General features: G+C 38.3%; 1 protein-coding gene across 1 annotated transcript in view; it reads left to right on the top strand.

The window, feature by feature from the left end:
- Positions 1 to 23,447, top strand: part of TRHDE (thyrotropin releasing hormone degrading enzyme) — a 215,131-nt gene that overhangs the window by 175,283 nt on the left and 16,401 nt on the right. Inside the window, exons 13-15 of the mRNA XM_061367998.1 lie at positions 12,657 to 12,804; positions 14,910 to 15,007; positions 15,501 to 15,608. Of these exons, the coding sequence (XP_061223982.1) occupies positions 12,657 to 12,804; positions 14,910 to 15,007; positions 15,501 to 15,608 (354 nt within the window). The remainder of the gene's footprint in view (positions 1 to 12,656; positions 12,805 to 14,909; positions 15,008 to 15,500; positions 15,609 to 23,447) is intronic.

Below are 23,447 nucleotides of genomic sequence, written 5' to 3'. Positions count from 1 at the left end.
TAAATAATTGTTCTTCAGGGATGGATGGCCATGTTGGAGAGCTATCCATATCCTTTCACAGTTTAGGGGGAGAGTGAGCTGTAGAATCTTCAGAATCTTCAGAGGAAGTTTTTTTTAGGCCAGAAAAGCCTGCCCCTTTAGACTTTACAAATACATGGAGCTATGTCAGAAATGTGCAATGACAAAAAAATATACCCTCAGAATTATCTGTGAGCTAAGTGACTTCTCTGCTGCAGATGGCCTTCCTGAGAGTTCCTCTCTCTCAGAATTTCATTCACTAGGCTGGTATCAGGAACCTGGTGCAGATGTATGATGAGTTATGATGATTGTTTTCCTGCCGTTAATCAGTTCTTCTTGGCTTGCTTCTTTTCAAGCTGAGTTCTGCTGACTCTAGAAAACCAAAATCTGAAGGTAAAGGAAAAGTCAGTGCCAACCTACATTTCAATATATACATCTAGATCCTCTCCCTTGACAGCATCTTTAACAGCTGGTGCATTTGACTCCAAGTTTGATTCCAGAAGTAAAATACTAAACTAAGCCGATGCTTACTCCAGATCACCTTCTCACCAACTTCAAAAGAGAAATTCACTTTAAATGTAAGTCCCAGTTAACCCAGTTAGCCTTTGGGATCTGGAACATCATATCTTTAGGACTCTTGTTTTATCTTATTTTTTTTTAACCCAAGAAAACAACAACAACAAAACAAAAGAACCCAACAAATCAAAGCCCACCCTCTCCTTATTCCTTAAATTAATTCCTGGGTGTGGAGTATTGCTGTCATCTTTTCCATTCAGCTACCTGAGGCAGTGCCACCCCCAAAATGATTAGCCTATATTATTTCTGGAAACTTAGAGTTATCTTGTAACTAAGCCTCTACTTTATAAGGTTCCTTATAAAATCCAGAGTTACTATTGCTAAATTGGAAGACTTTTCTTTGAAGTTGCTGTTGGAAACTTAACAAAACTAAACGATGGAGTTGAAGTGATCTTCATTGTTGTTTTTCTTCTCCAGAGATTAAGATTTCATTTACTGTAGCATTTGAAAACTTTCAGCATATCTGGGCTAATTGGGTCCATGTTACACTTGTTTGTATTACTTAAAGTCCTGTTCAGTGTAATGTCAGAAAAAGTCAGTGAAGTCCCATTTAAAATTCTGGGGCTGGATAGTAAATAGGTGACAAAGGTAGAAGTTCTCATCTAGCCCAATTAATGTACTTCAAAATGTTTCAAAATTTCAACAGCCACATCCAGGGTTGTTGACCTTGTTTTGCTTGGGTATCCGTAAACAATCATGTAGGGTCCATTTAAATGAATAAACTGCATTTTAACTCCAACCTTCATTATTACTTCTGATCACATTTGCTGATAGTTCAACACAGAGGCAAACAATAGATATGTTAAGCAGCTCCCTTAATTAGTGCTTCTGAGTACCACCTAAGGGAGTGAGTATTAGATCGATAGTTTGTATCATGCTTGATTAATAGTGGTATAGACTTACTATTTTAATAAATGAGGCCTCATCTAAATTATTTCAGCAGATGCCATAGTAACTCTTTCACTGTCAAGCAAATTTTGGTGATGATTCACCAGCAATTGGTTTAGATATGGCTTCCATAAGAGTTGTTTTGTTTCCTTTGGCATAAATGCTTGCTCAATGGGGCAGAGCAGCTGCACTTTTTTAAGATAAAATAGAAAGCTACAGATATTTTAATGTAGCCATTATTCATTCCATATGCTGCGTGACAGTCCATATGTTCTGTGATGTCTCAAAGCCTTGATACCTGCTTTACGTGGAGATACACATTTCAGCTAACGTTTGCATAGGTTTGTACAGGAAGAATCAAAGCGATTCTTAAGAGTAAGCACACAAAAGTCAATTCTGCTTTCACAATATGTATTATATGTGCATCTAATTCTGCTGTGTAGCAAAGAGCAATAAAGCAAACTGTACAGCACATTCCAGGGAAGTGCTGGTGCTGTGAGAGCATCCTGGACTGACATCCTGCTCAGGGCCAGGGAAGAAGTAGGAGAAAATGGCACATACAAAAGAGAAATGATAGACCTGAGTTCTCTGCAAAGTGTTTAGTGGAGGGGTAGGTCTTGGTCTAGTATACATCTATCCTGTAGAAGTGGGTGATATTGTTATATGTACCTCCCCACAAAATTTGCCTACGCTTCAATTATTTTGCATACTTCTAGATTATTATAGCAGTACTTGTGGTTTTGTTTGTTTGGTGTTTTTTTTTTCCCTGTAAACTACACTAACTCTGTTCTTAGATGAACCAGAATAAACTGTCAGGAAAACATGACTCTGGTTTCAAGGGAGTGAAAGAATTATTTCTAGCTAATGGTAGTTAGAACATTGTCTTTTCACTCCATGGTCTTGGTCTGTTATGGTTCAAGCTGGTCTCTGAAGTCACCTTGGTATGGATGTATCCATGTTGCAGTGCAGCTCTAGACATCCTTTCTTTTCCCAACATCAACAAGTATATATGAATAAAAAGCAAGAACTAACTTTTCTAGCTAGAAAGGACAATGCTAATGCCTCATCAGCATTAACAAAGACGTTTGCTCCTTCAGGCTACTGACTACTTTGCCTACTGTTTTCACCTGGCTGCACAGTTGATTCTCAGAAACTTTTTGGGCTCATCTGATTGCCGTTGGCCAAGAGATTATTGTTGGTCTAGAGAAGGTCCAGTCTTTGTGGGTGTATGCTCCACCTGCTTGCCAGAACATACTGCCAGGGTGAACTTTTGAATTCAAAGTATACTTTGGAAGTTTTTTTGTCTTCAGTTGGTGACATTATAAAGCAGTTTCACTTGATAATGTGTTAGTTTATCTCCTCTCTATTTACCTAGAAGTGTGTTTTCCCTTACGCAGAAGTCAAACAATAAATGACAGGAAGGACTGTGTTAGGCTGAGTGTCTGCACAGGGACTAGAGAAACTTGGAATGCTGTTTTTGTTATACTTCCTGTAAAATGGAGATAAGAAAATAGGTGAGAGTGTGTGAGAATTTCAGAGAATCTTTTATTATAAATATATTTATAGGGAATTGCTTTTACAGAAATAATACCCAATTCCATAGTTATTCTGGTAAACAAAATTCAGCTTTTCTTTGTATTTTCAAGAGCAGCTTTCTGTGCTTTCCATATTAAGTTTATAGCTTTAAAACACATATTTCACTTGGCTGACTGATATGCAAATTATAAACATTAGAACAGGAAAAAAGAGAGAGATGAAAAAGTATTGTGCCCTGCACCTGGGTCGGGGCAGTCCCAAGCACAAATACAGGTTGGGCGGAGAATGAGTTGAGAGCAGTCCCGAGGAATAAAACTTTGGGATGTTTTCGTGTTGATGTTGGGAAGCTCAACGTGACTCAGCAATGTGCACTTCAGCTCGGAAATAAGTCCATATGCTGGACTGCATCAAAAGGAACACGACCAGCAGGTCTAAAGAGGTGATTCTGCCTCTCTGCTCTGCTCTTGTGAGACACCAAATGTAGTACTGTGTCCAGCTCTGAGGCCCGCAACATAACAAGGACATGGAGCTGTTGGAGTGAGTCCAAAGGAGGGCCACAAAGTTGATCAGAGGGCTGGAGCACTCTCCTATGAAGACAGGCTGAAGAGTTGGGCTTGTTTAGCTTGGAGAAGAGAAAGCTCCAGGGAGACCTTAGAACAGCCTTCTAGTACATGAAGGGGGCCTATAAGAAATCTGGAGAGGGACTTAGTACAAGAGCTTCTAATGATAGGACAAGGGGTAGTCACTTTAAACTGGAAGAGGGTAGATTTAGATTAGGTATTAGGAAGAAGTTCTTTAGTGGGAGGGAGGTGAGTCACAGGAACAGATTGCCCAGAGAAGCTTTGGCTGCCCCATCCCTGGCAGTATTTGAAGGCCAGGCTGGACGAGGCTTTGGGCAACTTGGTTTAGTGGAAAGTGTCCCTGCTTGTGGCAGGAGGAGTGGAACTAAATGATTTAAGGTTCCTTCCGACCCAAACCATTCTATGATTCTATAATAATAGTAAACTAACTCATTTTTTAATTTGCACAACCATGCTCTCATAGATACCATTGCCTGTTTGACGACTTAATTAATAGAAGGGCTGTTTCACTGTACCCTTTCCAAAAAGGTAATCAAGAAATAAAATAAGTAACACTTTTAATAATTGAGTCATCTGAAACTGACATCTCTTAGCCCTGGAAATACTTTCCAATTTCTTTAGTTAATTTCAGTGTATGAGTGATGTCTCAAAAATTGAGGTTTCGTGATGATGAAAACCATGTCATACCTAACTTACTGCAGTCTTAATTTTCAGCAGTAAGACCATTCCTTTTCATCTTACGTTACTATTTTTTAATTCCTTTTATATATATATGTTTTTTTTTTATATAGGGGAAAAGAGGAAAAGAGAAATACTGAACTCCAGTTTTGAGGGATTTTTGTTGCATTTTTACAAACACAGAAGGTTTTAAGTTTGGGTTTGTTTTTTTTTCAACAAAGGTGATTAATTCAAATATTAGTCTTCGCTTATGTGGCAACTCTAAAACTGCAAGATAATTTAAGCTATGTGATGCTCTGATAATTACATTAAATTTGAACTGTACTTTGTAGGATGCTTCAAATGCTCTTGTGTGCAGTTGAATGTCACTTGAAGAGTCCTCAAATATTTTGCATGTAAGAAAACATAATAATAAGCAGACTGCACCTAAAACGCTAATACTGTCTGAATCCTTTGATGTTGGAGAGATTGGATGCCGGTTAAATTTAGTACTTAAAATGAGTGTGTAAGCTACATTTTGGTGTTGAATTTATGAAAGAGCACATGTGCATTCCTGTCCTGTTTATGTGGAAGTCCAGAGCTGGTACAAATCATAATGCCTCCATCATGTCAGTTTGGATCTTTTAGAAAAGCAGAGTCCTTACCTGCTCCTAAGTCAGCCCAACCCTGGGAATGGAAGGTGACGCAAATCATTCTTTGATGCTGGATATCACAGGGCCTTTTTTTACAGGTTACTTGTTAGTTTTCTATGAAAAAACTTTCTTTTCCTAGCTTCCCTTAATGAACATAAATGTGAGTCATCATAAATTTTTAATCTTGACTTTCCAGTCCTGCAGGAGGGGAAGGTGAAATTTGTGACTACAAGAGTTAGTTTCCCTGTTGCATGGGTCATCTTGCTCAAAGCTTTTTTTATGTGTGAGGGTTTTACATACCTGTTTTTACTCAACTGTTAAAGAACTGCTGTTTAAGCACTGTGGGAAAGAATATCCTGAATATATCAGTGGGGTCACCAGTCCTTGGTAGGTCCAGCAAAAATGAACAGGGTTAGAAAATGCAAAATATAATTAAATGTGAATGTTTATTGGCACCAAGTTTCTCTGTGGCTCAATCTAATCCACATACTTGATTTTAAAGGAAAAGAATAGTTTGGGTTGGAAAGGACCTTAAGATCATGTAGTTCCAACCCCCTGCTACAGACAGGGACACCTCACACTAAGCCATGTAACCCAAGGCTTCGTCCAACCTGGCCTTGAACACCGCCAGGGATGGAGATTCACAACTTCCCTGGGCAACCCATTCCAGTGCCTAACCCCCCACACAGTAAAGAATCAATGAGTAAGTATCTGAACTTATTTTAAATTGTCCCTTTATGGGTTAATGATTGAAGTCTAGTTATTCATATATTGCACATACACAGAAACAAATCTGAAGTTGATCTGAGTCACACATCTGTGTTCTGAAGAGCTGTGTTTTCCCCCTTCATAATTATCCAGACAAAAAAGCTAGTCAGGTTTTACATATTTCATAAGAACCAGATGATGAGAGTGAGTTTTAAACCAGCAGCAAGTAAATCACCTCATTTTCATTGTTTCAACATTGCAAACCAGTTTGCTGCCAGCTTGGATTTTCTAATTTTGATTTAAACACATGACTTCTAATGACTTTGTTGGGTGGTGGGACTAGGGGATTTATGGTGCCCTTGTATGTGGGACTCTCATCACTGTACGGCAACCCTGTCGGTTTTGTGACAGAGTCTGTTTGACTGGTGCTGGATTTATGATAGAAATAATTCAGAACAGAGTAATAATTTTCCCTTGGCAATTACACTACCATTTGGTACTTTGTCCCTAAGGGGAAAATGAATGTGCTGGGATCTGTCCATAAGTTCAGCAGCTCAGTGTAAAGAACAAATCAAGGTTAGAATGCAGCTGAATGCACGTTGATGTTTCATAATATAATCTAGATCTCCTGCTTTTATCTGATTCATTAAAAGCTCATGTAATGTAAAGATTATTTTTGATTGCCATGAGATTTTTGGTGGGAACACTTTGTGAGGGACATTTCAGTATCACGTTCAGTACTTTCTTTTTCTTTTTGTTGCTTCTTTTCTCTGTAGCCATGGCCATCCTAACAATTACTTCAGTGTAAGCAGAATAGCACCTTGCTGAGGGTTGGTGCCTATGATATTATATAATGTCATAAGCCGCTTAATATAGACATTAACTTTTGAAAGGTCTTTTTCCACCTCTGCCCTTGTTGTAAAAATGGGATATCACTTTTCACCAGAGTTCATCAACAGCATCTTTAGAGAAAAGGAAAAAGGAAGCTTATAGAAGGTGGAAGTGAGGGCAGGTGCCCTGGGAGGAATACAGGAACATTATCTGGGAAGCTAGGGATCAGGTCAGGAAAGCTAAGGCCCAGTTAGAATTGAGTCTGGCCAGAGATGTCAAGGATAACATGAAGGGCTTCTATAAGTATATTGTAATCAAAAGATAGACTAGGGGTAATGTGGGCCCTCTCTGGAAGAAAATGGGATAACTGGCTTCCCTCGATTTGGAGAAAACTGAGGTTCTCAGTGACTTCTTTGCCTCAGTCTTCACCAGCAAGTGCTTTGACTACACCACCTAAGTCTTGGAGGACAAATGAAAGGACTGGGAGAATGAAGACCTTAGGCTCACTGTAGGAGAGAATCAGGCTCGAGATCATCTTAAGAAACTGAATGTGGACAAGTCCATGGGACCATCTGTGTGTCCTGAAGGAACTGGTCAATAAAGTTGCTAAGCCACTGTCCATCACATTTGAAAAATCATGGCAGGTGAAGTTCCTGATGATGGCAAAAGGGAAATTTAACCTCCATTATCCAGAAGAGGAAAATGACACGGGAGACTACAGACCAGTCAGTCTCACCTTTGTGCCTGGCAGGATCATGGAGCAGGTTCTCCTGGAAAGTATGCTAAGGCAGATGAAAATCAACAAGGTGCTTGGTGACAGCCAGCATGGCTTCACTAAAGGGGAAATCCTGCCTGACCAATTTAGTGACCTTCTATAATGGGGCTACAGAACTGATGGGTGGGGCAAGGCACTTGACATCATCTGCCTGGACTTGTGTAAAGCGTTCAACACTGTCCTGCATGACATCCTTGTCTCTAAACTGGAGAGACATCAATTTGATGGATGGACCACTCGGTGGACAAAGAATTGTCTGGATGGCCACGCACAAAGAGTTGTGGTCAAAGGTCCAATGTTCGGCTGGAGACCAGTAACAAGTGGTGTCCCTCAGGGATCAGTGTTGAGACCGGTCTTGTTCAACATCCTTGTGGGTGACATGGGCAGTGGGATTGAGTGCACCCTCAGCAAGTTTGCCGATGACACCAAGCTGTGTGGTTCGGTTGATACGCTGGAGGGAAGGAATGCCATTCAGAGGGACCTTGACACGCTTGTGAGGTGGGCTGATGCCAACCTCATGAAGTTTACCCATGACAAGTGCAAGGTCCTACACCTGGGTTGGAGCAATCCCAGGCACAGCTACAGGTTGGGCAGAGAAGAGATTCAGAGCAGCCCTGTGGAGACGGACTTGGGGGTGCTGGTCGATGAGAAAATGAACACGAGCCAGCTTCAGTGTGTGCTTGCAGCCCAGAAATCCAACCATATCCTGGGCTGCATCAAAAGGAGTGTGACCAGCAGGTCAAAGGAGGTGATCCTGCCCCTCTACTCTGCTCTTGTGAGACCTCACCTGGAGTATTGTGTGCAGTTCTGGTGTCCTCAACATAAAAAGGACATGGAACTGTTGGAAAAAGTCCAGAGGAGGGCCACGGGGATGATCAGGAGGCTGGAGCACCTCCCGTATGAAGATAGACTGGGAAAGTTGGGGCTGTTCAGCCTGGAGAAGAGAAGGCTGCATGGAGACCTCATAGCAGCCTTCCAATATCTGAAAGGGGCCTATAGGGATGCCAGAGACTCTTCATCAGGGACTGTAGTGATAGGACAAGGGGTAATGAGTTTAAACTTAAACAGGGGAAATTCAGGTTAGATATAAGGAGGAAGTTCCTTACTGTGAGGGTGGTGAGGCACTGGCATATGTTACCCAAAGTGGTAAATGCTTCATCCCTGGCAGTATTCAAGGTCAGGTTAGACAAAGCCTTGGGCAACATGGTATAGTGTGAGGTATCCCTGCCAATGTTAGGGGGATTGGAATTAGATGATCTTTAGGTCCTTTCCAACCTTAACTATTCTATGATTCCTTGATTCTATGACATAAATACCTTCTACACCAAGATGTTTGTCTAGAAGTAATCTATGTAATAACTAAAAAGATCTTTTTGCTAGTCTGTGTTCCTGTTCTCCTGTTCTCCAGTTCAGTTCAGCAGGCAACTTTGAAATTAGGAACACAGATAAGATGCATCTGATGTGGTGTCTTGTTTTTAGCACATGCGAAAGTTCTCATGTGAAATGGTGGCTGTGGAGTGATTGACATGCTTTTAAATTGGTGGGTAAGGACAATTATATAAAAAGTGATAAAACAGTGAAGTCTTTCCAATGTGATCTTTTGGGTTAAATTTTGCTTTTTGTAGTCGTATCTCAGTATGATGAATGCTGGCTTAGGGATGGTTTGTAGAGGCTCTTTTTAAGTCTGGGCTTATTTCTGTGTGACCAGTGATGTAAATAATCTAGAATCTAGAATACAGGATACAGGGTTCCTGCTTTTTGTAGTTTATACTTGAAGCTACATAAACAACAGTTCATTTAGGGCATTAAATTGGTCTGTTGGTACTCTTCTGTGAATATTTACAGGGACAAAGACCAGACTTACAATGTTCTTAATATTATGCCTCTAGGAAGAGGAGTATTGAAATTTTAGTGCTCATTGGATACCCATTGCTAGAGGCCTATATAAACAAAACTGGACAAATTTGTTTGCTAGGAATGGCATTGTTATGAATCTGCTTTGGGTAGGAGAGGGATTAGATGTGCTCTTAAGTTAGCTTCCAGCGTTTTCAATCCAGATGCTGTAGGTGAAGTTTTGTAAATTTCTTAACCTGCACTTGAGAAGTACTTAGCCTGAACATCAATATGCATCTGTCCACTGTTTATGAATTGACACCGCTTGATTTGACTATTTTATCTGTTAAGATACTCGCCAAGGCTATCCCAGACTCCTTTGCAGAATTTTTTCAGTTGTAGGTACGTGCTTGCTGAGATTCTCATGTGGGTACTGGAGATATAGCTGAAGAAACCCTTTTCAGACCAGACATAAGACTGGACATCACAGTATTTCTGCCGTGTTTATGTTTGTTATCTGTTTTCAATATAGTCCATAATCAGTTATTGCCTGAGTGACAGAAAATATTTCAATTTTCCTCTGAGATGGGTAAGCTGGAATAGAACCTTGTCTCAGCCCTGGCTCTTGTGTATTTGGACTTTGGCAGGCAATATCTGATAGTAATTTTGATGGACTTTAAGGATAGAAATGATTGATAGCTAAAAAGACACAAGAAAAATAAGGATTTATGCCACTGACCTTCCAGTGACATTGTTGGAAGAGAGAGTGATAAATCAAGCTGCATGTGTAGAGTATATACTTAACTAATGTTATACTCTGTAGTGCCTTTGAGTAAATATTTCCAGACAGAGAAATTATTTTACATTTTTTCCTTTGATGGGAATGTTGCTACTGTGACTTTTATTATTTTTGTAGTAGTAACTGTTAAAGATTTCTGTTCTGTTGAACATTTCTGTGGGTCTGTGGTATTCGGCCATTGCTCAGAGAGATACGCAGAACAGACTCATTCTGTGTTCTGTCTTCTTTTCTCATCTTGGTCCTTTCCTGCTCCATAAATGACACAAGTGATTTCATTTAGCAGTTGTCAGCCAGCTGGAGGTGTGTTTGTCACAAGTCCTGTGACAGTTCTGAGTCTTTGACCATACCTTCCTCCTTTGATTTTCTGGCTAGATCCTGTGTAACCATCTTTGAAAGGTTCTCCTGATGAAGGACAATTCTAGAAGTGTACCAGCACCCTTTGGCTGATGAGAGAGTTTGCCACTGTTCAAGAGACAGTACATCTTGCTGGATGCAGTATCCCCTAGGAAAGAGAAGTCTTGAAACTACTCTTAATGCTGGTCAAACTTTTAATGTAAAGTTAAAGAATATGATTGTAGTAAAATACAAAGCTTAAGAAACCAAACACTGTGCTTCGTGAAGATGCAGGATACTAGTGCATAGCTCACCACAGTCATGGTGCTTTGGCTATTTTTTGTCTTCTGCTAACCCGATTGTCATGATAGTCATGGTGACTCCTAGGACAAGTCACACAGGTCCTAGACCTGTGATCTAGATTCTAGGACTTTAAAATCCATTTTACAGTTTCTGGTTTATCTCTTTTATGGTTTAGGGGCAGAGCTTCTCCTTATATCCTATTTTCCAAAATATGAATGCCAAAAATTAGCAACCTTACCAAATTCTTGCCTTTTCTTTGTGAATGAAAATACAGCTTTTTAAGCTGTGATATAAATTTAATATTTGTGGCATATATACCACATTTTACACAAAGATGTAAACCAATGAATGTACTTATCTTGATAGAATGACAGAATAAAATGGCAAATACTCTGGGAGTGCAGTGTATTTGGAATAAGAACTTCATAAACATGGCTTAGTGGCTGAGGGTGAAAGAATAGGATGATCATGGTTTTCTGTAGGCATCCGTACAACAAAATAGTGTAGAATATAAAGAACATCCTGCCGTGGCACAGTTGCTGAAACACTTCTGTTTTCTCTGGGGAAGTGCTCCTATCTTAACTGCCACTGTAAGAGGATTTTAGATATGTCTCTGCTCAAGTTCCCTCAGAAGTCCAACCTAGCAGCTGTACTTGAAAGTATTAACATGTGCTGGCAGAGTTTATCATTGATCGTAGCACCTGTAACCACTTTCCCTGATCTAAAGTGATGAATTTGTTGCCATTTATATAATAATGTCATTCTCAAGGACCTTTCCTTATCCCTATCCCTGCTCTTGGGACTGATTCGAACTTACCTACAATCTGTTTTTGTGAAAAGGAATAGACCGTTAAGGAAACAACAGTAAAAGTGGGGGACAGGAGGAGAGGAAGGCATAATTGAACGGGCTGATGAATTTGGAAGTTAAAAGCAGTGACTGATGAGAGTAACAGTTCCTGTTGTGAACAGGATGAGTATCATCAGCTAAGTATCATGATTTTGAAAATGATTAGGAAAACCAAGAGCTCACGAATGAGAGATACATCTCTCTGAGTCACTTCTTACATGTCTTTATGGGGAAGCTAAGCTTAAAAAGAAATAATCTGTTTGGTTTGCAGTGATGATTTCCTTTTTGCACTTAGCATAGAGAGATTTAATTTTGGAAGCATATTCCTAAATGTCCATTAGTGCAGCTATAATAAACATCCTTCTGTTTATTCCTTAAGCAGCATGTTACCCAGAGCTATTCCTCTTGTTCCATATTCCACGCTTTCTCATGTCAATCAAATTATCACTAACAATAATCACAAATCCCATTAGGAACTAATTACACATATGCAACTTCAAGCTAGTTTACCTCTTCGCTAATGTTATCTCCAAGACTTTTAACTGCAGTCAATCCTGCTTGCTTCTAGCTCTGTAATTTTGGTTACACATCTTTACAAACTATTAAGACCTAGAACTCATCCTAATGATACTCTGCTTCTTCAGAAATAAGAAAGCCCTGTAAAATGGAGTAACCTTCTCTTTGGTCTTTAATGACTGTAAAAAAATGGGACAAAATGCTGATTGATTTATAAACACCTGAAAAAACATAGTTAATGTGGAAAGAGCTGAAACATCCTTAGTCAAAGTGATGTCACTGGATAAATAATTTCAAAGTGGCTTAAGGTAGCTCCAAAGGAGAGAAAAAAGAGGGGAGGATAACTGAAACTGAAGATGCTTCCTTTCCACTAGTTCTTCCCAATTGCCTATGGCCAGTAGAAATGTCCTCTGAAGCAAAATGTTTTGGGTCATTGATATTATACAGACATCTTTGTATCCTATAAATCAGCAGACATCTTCCTTTTGCTTTTTGCTTAAAGTCAGTTACTTCATTGTTCATGTCTTTCATAGCCACAGGATTCCATATAAAGTAGGGATAGCTTGTCTAGTTTTCCTTCATGTGTGTTCATGCCTTCCTTCATCCATAAGTGTGCTTGCACATGTTGGGAGTTACTGTGAGTTGCTGGTTTTTGTAAAGTTGTCTTTTATGTCATTTTAGTGTAATAAGTTTATAATGTTTTTCTGCCTTTTCATTTCTTTTGAAAAAAAAAAAAGTATTTTTTGCCTCATTGGGTATCTTCTGCAAAATCAATTTAACACTAATATCTTTTATTGTGCAGAGCTGGTTATTTGCCTCAGAATATCCCTTTGGAGATTATAAGATACTTTTCAGAGGAGAAGGATTTTTTGCCTTGGCATGCTGCCAGCCGAGCTCTTTATCCTCTAGATAAATTGCTGGACCGAGCAGAAAACTACAACATCTTCAATGTAAGAGATACAACCTACCTTCTTTCCTCCCTCCCTCCCTTCCTCCCTCCCCTTCCATTCCCCTCCCTCCCTTCCTTTCCTTCCTTCCTTCAAGTTAAACTATTCCCAGTCATATACTGTAAATGACCTAGGGATATTAGCTTTCTTCTTAATTATTCTTTATTTAAACATAGCAATTGTCAGGCTTTGGTTCATTTGCATTTGAATACTGGTAACTGTTGTTTGAGGCATATATATTATTAGCAGAAGGAAAGGTAATTATCTATCCTATAAAATATTATGTCAAGAAAAGTATTTCACTTAAAAGAGGCAAAGTAATCTGTTTCCAGATTTTCTCTGTTGAGGAGCCCCACAGCGATATTTAGGTTGATGCCCAAGCTCAGCAAGGAAACTAAATGCAAACACAACTCAACAGGATGCATGCAACTGAAGTGAAGATTTGTAGTCATTATTTAATCCAAAAAGCCGTGGTGAATTCAATGCAGTTACCTTAATTAACAAGGATTAGATCTCCATTGAATCAAAAGCCCATTCATAATTGGGTCTGAAGGGACCAGTAACAGCTAGCAGTACATAATTAAGATAAACATGACAAACATTTTAACAGTTTACCTGAAACTACACTGAAGCATGTTTTATGAAGTTCACAGGACCTGATTGCAGCCAGTGACACTTATGAACTCTTGGACTTTTAATTCATTAGGAATTTTATGTATTTTATGTATTTTCGAAGGACAACGTACTGTAATTTTATGTAATTTTGTAAAGCCTTCAAATGGAGAAACTCTCTAAAGCCTGAAATGCGTAAAGGTGCTTTTTACTTAAACATGGGTTTGCTTTCAGTCTGTGCACGCACAGACACACATGCTCAAGACAACAGGAAGCTAGAGCTGGCTGCATGTATGTATATGCATATAGAAGTACATACAAGTATATATATACATGCACACACATACATAGAGCTACCTGCTGACATGGAAAAGAAATTTTGTAGAACAAATGCTACAGATTAATAAAGACACATTGAAATTCTTTATGAACCTACAGTGTAGGCCTACATGCAAACCAGAGCCTTAATATAAAATGATGTTGAAATAATTTGCATGTTTAGTCTGTTGTTGGCGGTACAGAAAAATTCTTATGAGCCTGCCATTTCTGTATCACTTTTAAACACGGCTCTCTAAAGAAAACACAGTTTTAATAAATAATACCAGTAAAATTCATGGCTGTGTTGTGGTTTATCACTACTGATGAGAGTTTTGCAAGCAAAGGTGATAGCAGAGGAAATAAAAAGTCCTTTTAGTCACAGAATAACATATCTGGTAGAGAAAGCTGCACTATGAATTTACTTTTGTGTTGGCATCATATATACATGCACGTGCACCCACAGTAATAAAATATATGCTATCCTGTGTGGGTCTTCATATCTCAGATATCTTTTTCCAGTCGACAAAAGATTACCCTGAATACAATGACTTTCTTTCTTCACAGCTTCTCAGAATATGTAAATATGTCTCCTGTGTAAAAAGTAAGAGTAACTAAAATGGAACTTGGGCTTTTTTTTTTTTTTTTTTTGTTCTTTAAGCACACCAAAAACCTTAACTTAAAGCATGGTGTCATTAAACATACAAAGCTTCTTTGCAGGCACATTGTTCTGTATTCTGAAGCTAATTGAATGTACTTCCGCAATGTTTTTGCTATGGCTATTAAACCAATATTCTTTAAAAAGTGTACATGCGCATTGTAGTTGAGATTGGCTATAGAGCAGAAATTAAGCTATTGATACTCTTGCAAATTTTCGGTTGTGTATTTTGAGTTCAAAATAGCGTGTAATAAACTTTTAAATTGATGTGGTTTGTAACAATAAATTGTCTTATACGAGGCATCTAATCAAATAGCTGTTCTACAGATTACTTCTCTCTATAGCAATGAAAGGATTACAGGCAGACATGTTGCTTTGCTAAATGCAAATGAAAATCTTTGGAAAATCAGACATTGAGGTTGACAAAAAAAGAAAACCAACCAAAACTTCAATAGTCAGTAGTATTTCAATTTCAAATAAGGAATAAAATTATCATCAAATATGTTTTTCTTTCTTCCCTTAGGAGTATATATTAAGACAAGTTGCATCAATGTATCTCAAGCTTGGATGGCCAACAAATAATTTGAACAAATCGCTTGTTCAAGCATCATACCAACATGAGTACTGTTATATTTCTTTCTTTATTGGTGTTTTTTTATATATATTTTTGTGGGATGTAGTTGTAGTAATGCGCTTTCTTAAATTTTGGTGTCATCTTCAGCATGTCATACTTTCCTAGCTCTATTGTCTGTTTTTCCTTTCTGGGTTAGAGGGAGAGCAGCAACATGCTGTGAGATGAATTAATTTTTCTTGAGTTTGGAGAACATGATTTCCTAAGCCTTAATTTAATATCTGACTGAACTGGATGTTTAAGAACTTGGATTTGTGACCACGGAGGTCAGAAAGAATGCATAAGTGTAAATGGGGATTGGTTTTGGTTCACAACCTTTCTTTAGTTGTTGCAGCGGCTGTAGGCATTAAATTGACACTAAAATTTGTGTAGCTGGATTATCTCTGAGCCCAACTATCAGTTGTTGCCACTGTAACAAAAATTGCTTTTTGTAAACAAACACATTCACTAATGCAGGCTTGTGGCTTTCTTTAATTTGGACAGAGAGTTGCGTCGAGAAGTCATCATGTTGGCCTGTAGCTTCGGTAACAAACACTGTCACCAGCAGGCTGCAACTTTAATCTCAGATTGGATTTCTAGCAATAGGAACCGGTAAGTGGAACTGAAATGTGTATGTCCTGTTTCTCCTACTCAAAGGCAATACAGCTGGCATGCTTCCTTTCTTACCTGCTCTCACCTGCAGTGCCCTGTTCTGCAAAGTGATATGGAAGGAAGCAGAGGTCACTGGCTGCTATTTAAAAATGTCTGTGGGGCTTCAGAATGAATTATTTGAATCTGCATATGTGAGTGGGTGGAAGGGGCACCCATGTAGCCTCTGCCCCCTCCTGATAAAATTGCTGTCAGATGATTATATGCTAGAAGGCAAGAAGATGAGTTTTAAGGAGGGGTTTAAAAGAAGAAAAAAATGAATGAACAGTGTATTGGCAGACAACCATGGCGCCTGTGTCAGGGCAAGAGAGCAGAAGGTGATAAGTGATAAAGGAACTGAGAGAAGTTAGAGGAAGAACATTTGAGAAGAAAGAAAAGAAAACAAAACGATGTATTTGAGGGAAATGATATGAAGTACTTAAGGGTGAAGACTTGGAAATCAACGTGATTCAGGAACACATAGAAAAGCTAATGTAAGTTTTCAGAGACAGGATAATATGACAACTGATGTGTTGAGCCTTAGCAGCAGTGTAGTGGATTGACAGCAAATACCCAAGTCTGTCTGTTCAGACACAGGTTTATTCAGCTGAGGCAAGGGGACATGGGCCATGGATGGCATGTGAAGTTTATATTTTAAAGGCAAGCATCTAAGAAATGTTAAAATACTGAAAATACAAATATTTAAGTGTGTAGTGATCTATGAACAAGAAGTGCAGGGTGTAGGTTAAGCCCTATTGATTATGACTTCTTGAGAAAGAATGGTGGATTTTCTGTTATGTGGAATGTGGGTGTAGAAGTATTTGCATAAGTACATGACATGATACTGTGGTTTGAAGGAGAATATTTTACTTTGATGTAAGAAAGAAAAAGAGAAGATAAAAAGTCTTACAATTTTAGTCCAAATCTTGTATTAGCTCTAAAAACATGTAGGATTTTTCAAAGACATGTTAGGCCAATCAGGTGTTTGCAGTTAAAATGTGTCTGTCTGTCTTTGGAATGTTTGAAAACCCTTTACAGGCATACCCAGTTACGTAAGTACCTGAGTGTCTTTTAAAACCAGCCATGAACTTGCCATGAATGGAAGTTGCATTTCTATATGAATTTGAAACTTCTGAAAAAATTATCTTGAAACTATGAATATGCATCTTTAAAGATGTGTGTGAGCATGAGGGTTTTCTTGCATAAGATGATACCAGATGTATTTACTATGAAATATATACTTCAAAGTTTTATATGAACTCTTATCATCCTCAGCAGCTATCATGATGAAACTATTCAATGAGGCGATAAAAGAGAAAGAATCATTGGAAACAATCTGCAAAAGTAATTTACTTAGATATTCATTTGCAATATTAGTTAATCAAACCTAGCACCATCTATTAGCATGCACAGCAGTAGATTATTCAGTGTTAAAAAGCTGACACCCTGCAAAGCTTTCTCCAACTCTGTCTTCATCCTTGAAAACAGGATTGAAGAAGGAAGCATCACAGAAAAAAAAAAAAAAAAGAAAAAAAAAAAGAAGCTTATTGCTTTACTAACAATAACAAGAGAGGAAGGAATAAATTTAAGGAGCCATCTGAAGATTCATCTTAGCCTTTCTATGAGGCTATTCTTGGGAGCACAAGATTGTGGTTGCCAGCATATGACAAATATCATGATAAAAGCATCACAGCAGGGCAGAGGAAGAGAATAGGTACAAAGTTAAAGCAGTACATTTCTCCAAAGGAACTGTACAGTTTTGAACAATAGCTGCAATAAATAAAGTCATTATAGAATACAGATTGACAGGCAGCCGATAAATAGGGGTCCAACTTACAAAGAAGGTGAAGATGTATTTTTATTTATTTATTAAGATTATAGTATTTATTCAACTGCCCACCCCAGAATTTACCAGTTGCTATTCTCAGAGCAGTCTGGCAAACTCAATGTAACTAACATATCAGCTGACTCATTTTCTATCTACTTAAATTGAAACAATATTGCAAAGGCTACTAGTAGTAGCAGCTTGGTAGGCATAAAATCAGCTTATTTTTTGCAGTAACAACATTTGTAGGGGTTTGTCAATATTCTCTCAAGAATGTTCAGATCCCTGCGGCATCAGAGGTGCCTGGTATCACCTTTGCTCAGTTTAAACCAATGCAGACCAAAACGTGAAAATAAAGTGGGGGCTGTTTCATCTGCTTTTCCACCAGGAAAATTATGGTGATTCTACAGTCAAAATTCAATTAACATGGTGTTTGAGTCATGCTTCTGCCTCTTTTAGCACTTCAGAGACAGCTATCTTAAGCGCAAAAGGCAAGCAGATAAGTACAAGATACATGCAGAGAACACATCCAACAGGTGCCATTTTGTATTCTTTCTCATCAGTCAAGTGTTTTGCTCAGTTTGATGCCTTTAGCAGCTATCTGTGAATTTGCTGCAAACAGCCACCTCAGAATCTGTAGGAATCCCTCAAAGCTTGGTTTTTTACAAAGAAAGGGAAACTCATGATGCCCATCTTTTTCCAGACTTCTCTGACAACTGGTGAGGAAAGCTGGTGACAGGTACTGAAACTATATGTATCCTTGCCTGTTCCACTCCTTATCAGCAATGAATAAGGTTGTATCTGTTGAAAACTGCTCTATAAGTTCTTGTAGATAGATATCTTTTCCTCTTCTGAAACAGAACACAGACATTGTCTCATGCTTTGCAGAAAACCTAGTCTTGGTGGTTTCCATAGCAGAGCAAGAAAACAGGGCTCCAGAAAGGTCAGAGATATTTTTTATATACAAGTATAATTTGAGTTTGACTACAGGAGTGAAAATAAAGGATAATTTTCAACCTTTCCACCCATCCTGTCATAAAAACCTTACTCTGGAAGATGGTGGGTTTCATATGAGTTAATTCACAAGCAGTGCATGATAGGAGGAACACATTTTCTTCAAAGCAGAGGGGCTATGGAATCAGGCTTCTGTCTGAAGATTCTAATCAATACAAACTTAGGGTAGTATTAAATTAATATGTGGTATTGAACATCACATAAATGCACAGACAGTAAATCATGCAAAGAAGGTTTTGATTCCCTGGCAGTTACTGCAGTTTGAATAAGCATTAGAGAGAATATGCAAGTGATAATACTGTAGGAATGCTAAAATTCATAGCTTTTTAGCCACATTTTTAATCTGTGGCTTTTTAGAAGTTATTTTGAAATGTTCTTCCTGTTTTACTTGTAGTATTTAATTATGGATAAAGCGTTGGGCAATAAACAAATACAGTGATACCTAACTCTGCTTTACCAGCATATGCTTACAGTTGCTGTGCTTTTTAGTAATTATATTTAATCTGGTAGGTCCAGAAATTAATTACCATCTACTTTTCATGGTAAGGGATTGGAATAATCATAATAATCAGTTACTGTTTGTACTTTGTAATTACATGTTCTTTACTGTACAAATAATTTGCCACCATTCTAGTAAAATAATGGTCATTCATAGCACAAAGCCAGAGGTCCTTTTTGTGTTTCCAGCAGTATTTGTAGAAAGCCATTAGATTTTAAAATGTAGGACTTCAGATTTTCTTATGGAATTACTAAAAAAACCGAAATCTATACATGTGATGTGCAGTGTTACCCTTCACACATGAAATGCAGGTCATCTGAGAGGCTCGAAAGTGTTAATTTCTCAAGTGACTTTGCTATTGCAGTCCTTCATTTTTTAGATGCCTGGCTCACAGGGCGGAATCAGATGCTTGGAGTTACACTTTTCACAAGGGGATTTGGGAACTTCTTAATGAGTTGGTGGTAACTGCTATGCTGAGTGAAGTGCCTCTTAAGAAACTGTGTGAAGCGAGAGTGGGCCCTCTTAGTGTCTAGCACTACAGGGATCCTTGCAAAAGATGCATTTCAAAACTGTCACTAAAGCAGGAAAAGGTCTGCTCCTTTTCAAATACAGCTGGCAGAGAAGCTGTTCCCCAACCCTCTTTTGAGCAGTAATTCTGAGGTTGTGGTAGAACTTCAGTTTAGTGCCTCAGCCCTGAATCTGCCACATGTAGAATACCACCCTGATGACTAACCTGTGAGGTGTTCAGGACAGTATTAAGGCACTTCAGCATACTTTCCTCCTCTAGTTGAAGCTCAGCCACTGGAATTTCCTTCATTAGTCAGGAGAAATAATACACTTCTCCAGCCTAAAGATGAGAACACTCATATGAGGGAGGGAGGCTTGAGTGCCTAAAATAGCATGATTACTTTTTGTATGCAAAGGGCCTTAGGTGGTACTGCTCACTACCACTTTTGCGGGGCAAAACATAATGCTAAAACAGGCAACATAATTCTGAAAAGTTATAGCTAAATAACTCCAGATGTTTGGCTTTACAAGGAGCAAACCAAACATAGCACATGTAGAAGAGGCTATAAAGGAGACATCTGATTGGGCTGGTCTGGGTATTGACACCATATTTTAATCCTTTCAGTTGTTAAAAAGGAAGTGATTATTTCTTTCAGGTGAAAACATGAGATTAGACTTCAAGGCATGTTTTACTGTCTTTTTAATAACTGAATTTAAGTAATTTTTTTCTTTTAAAATGGTTGGTAGCTCCAGAACATTTTGCTTGGTAATCTGCATTCACTTACGACTTATTAGTTGATATGAATGCAAACATTTTTACTCTGTTGAGATGTATGCTATTCCTGTATTGGAGCAATGGAAACCCTTGAAACTTCCATGGTGATGTTCAGAAGAATGCACACCTAGTAGAAAACATATAAGCATGTTGAAATTTCCCATGTAGTTTGAGAACGTAAGGTTCCTGGGATTCCGTCAACAGTAGAATGCTGTACAAGAGAAGCTACTGTTGGCTGAAAATTAAGATGTTTGCTTCTACCTTCATTTAACTGAGCTCATCCCTGTGAAGCTCTTTCATGTGTGAAGAAATACATTATTCACACTCCTTAGATATAACAGCATTGTGGTTCAGCCTAAAAAATTAACAAAATTATCATGCAATGCCTGCCTGAGCTTGAGAATCAGCCTTGTTAACCCCTTTAACCTTCAATGCATATCTATTCTAAAAGAAAAACATGTTTCTGAGAGGATTAGCATTTTCATACTTTCTGCCTTGGATACACTGAGTAAGCATGTATTTCTGAGGTTGAGAAAGAATATGTGGATAGCTGCAATCTGGAAACTCCTGACAGGAGATGTCGTAACAATTGGTAACATGTGAATACACACTATGATGGTTCAAAGCGTAATTTATCAATAGACACAAGCATGTCTTTGCAAACCTGTCTCTGAGTGCAGGCATAATTTTCTTCCAGCTACTGTTACCATCCATCAGCTACAGGTTGCCGCATACACATTTCCGCTGGCAAAGTGGACTGTGGATATATGCTTGCTTCAGGCAAAGTTAGAGAGGATGGTGTGAACACGAGAACATGTGAGAGAGCTGCTTTGATCTAAGACAGCTGATTTTGCCTTCAGCAGAAAAAGGAGTGCTGTGGTGATGCTATTCTTTTTCAGCAGTGAGCAGTGGGAGATGATGATATTGCATCAGATGCATTTATGTGCTGATGTTTCTTTAAGATGTTACTGGATCCTTTGGAAGCCCCACAGTCACTTCAGCTTGCTCTTATTTTTTAATTATTCTGAAATGTAGTCATTACTATTTATTGGTTGTTTTTAAATGGAAACTAATTAAATAATTGCCTAAATACCCCTTGAAAATGTAGAATCATAGAATCAGCTTGATTTGGAAAAGACCTTTAAAATCATCAAATCCAACCATTACCCCGGGACTGCCAAGTCCACCACTAAACCTCTAACTACGTTTACTAATTGTAAACGTCATCTACATGGTTTTTGAGCACTTCCAGGGATGGTGATGCCACCACTTCTCAGGGAAGCTTCTCCTGATGCCTAGCTATCCTTTGGTGAAGAAATTTTTCCTAATACCCAATCTAAACCTCCCTTGGCACAGCTTGAGGCTGTTACCTCTGGCCCCATTACTTGATCTGGACTTCATATCCCTTTGGGGTGATTTTTAGTTTGATGCAGTTTTACTATTTTTACTGCTATTCTTCTTTCACAAGCACCCTGATAAGTTTTGTTTACTTGGAATACTGCCTTGCAGATATAATCAATTGAAAAAGTAAAAATCCAATATTCTACTACATCAAATGTGTAAAGTGAGGGTTGCATTCTGCTGTCTGCAAATTTGGTGTCTCTTGTCCTTGCATTTGTTATGCTGACCTTATGGTTGATAACATCTGCTAATCTTTGATCAACAGATCTAAGCTCACTATGCTATTTAATAAGTCGAGCTAACGTTCAATACTTCTAATTTTTTTTATTTATTTTTTTTTATACAATTGTGAGTCAACATTCAGTCTACATGTTCTAACACAAGAGATAGGAAAACATGGGGTTTCTTTTTTGCTGTTATTTCTCTTTTTTCAAGAAAAGCAGTGCTAAGTTGAGCAGATAATATTTGCACTGGGATACAACCTGCTGCACTGAATTAGACTGAAGTCAACATCCATCCTGTGGCCCATGAGTTAATGAAGTTTTCATTTGTCTGTCTGTAAATGAGGAGGAGTACAGACTGCCAGATGATCCTTAATGCAAATCCAGATATTTTGAATATGTTCTGTCTCTAATCATCCAGATTGTTCTGAGAAGTCTTGGGGTGCTGAGGTTGGACCAGAGGTCTCTCCAAAGGGAATATGCAGTGAATTTTCCTGTTCAGTCTGTGGTTTCAAGTTAGAACACATCTGTGTGCTGTTTTGCACTACAGATGAGCCACTTCTGGTTCAGGATATTGGATTATTGCATTCCAGTACTCAGTTACCTCATTTATTCTTTTTAAGTGCATTCCTGTGGATACAGGCTTTTCCAGTGACTTCTGATTGACATTTCAAAGACTTTGTCACATTGCTGTGACTGTTAGGAACACTAGCTAATTCTTTATCAGTCTTAAGAAAGGTGCAAGTAATGAAGTAAGACGAATTTTGTCATAAAATTTGGACAAAGGCAGTGATAAACAGCTAGCCTATCTTGAGAGTACTAAATCTTCATACTTGTTTGTGCAGAATTTGTATTTCCTCTGCAAGGAACAATGGATTCATGTCCATCCACCTGCCTAAATTGGCAGCATACTTACTTGGATGGACCTTTTATTACTCAATGGAAATGCCACCAGAAAAACAAATTGCGCTGCAGGAGTGTACAGGATACTGTAACACATCCAGAAACTAAACTATCCATTGATCTGAAGGAGTGGTAAATAACAAATTACCAGTCATTAACTGAGATCATTTCAATGAAGTCTGGCTTAGGTGATAGAAAATCAAATGTTTTTCCAAACAAAGCATTTTTTCTTTCCTTTTTCCTCCTCCTTTATTTCTTTCTCTAATGACTTGAGATACATAATCTTGTTGCTTTGTTTTATATGTGCACAGTAGTGCTACAGTCTTGAAACCACTTATACATGTACTTAAGTTTAACCACTGACATAATATTTGGAGGAATGTGGCCAAGAGGTTAATCATTTTTTTTTCAGTTGCTTGGAAAAGGCAATAGCTTTTTGCATGGGTTTGATGCCCACCAGCTACTTTTGGAAATCATTAGCAGCAAACATGAGAAAATGAATTATTCTCATTTTTTTTCACACATGAATGTCTGATAAATATAAAACAATAAAATGGATCCCTTCTATGTTCTTAATCCCTAGAAGTTTTAATAACTGAAAAAATTCAGGCATCTCTTTTCATGCATTTTGAAACGTTACTGGAGCTTTGCCAGAGAA

The sequence above is a fragment of the Neopsephotus bourkii genome, unplaced genomic scaffold, assembly GCF_033783945.1.
Source record: "Neopsephotus bourkii isolate Nb327-2 ecotype Australia unplaced genomic scaffold, CSIRO-AGI_Nbou_v1 NB_1423, whole genome shotgun sequence".
NCBI classification, from domain to species: Eukaryota; Metazoa; Chordata; class Aves; order Psittaciformes; family Psittacidae; genus Neopsephotus; species Neopsephotus bourkii.
The sequence above is the reverse complement of the archived record's forward strand: the minus strand, read 5'-3'. Positions and strand labels throughout refer to the sequence as shown.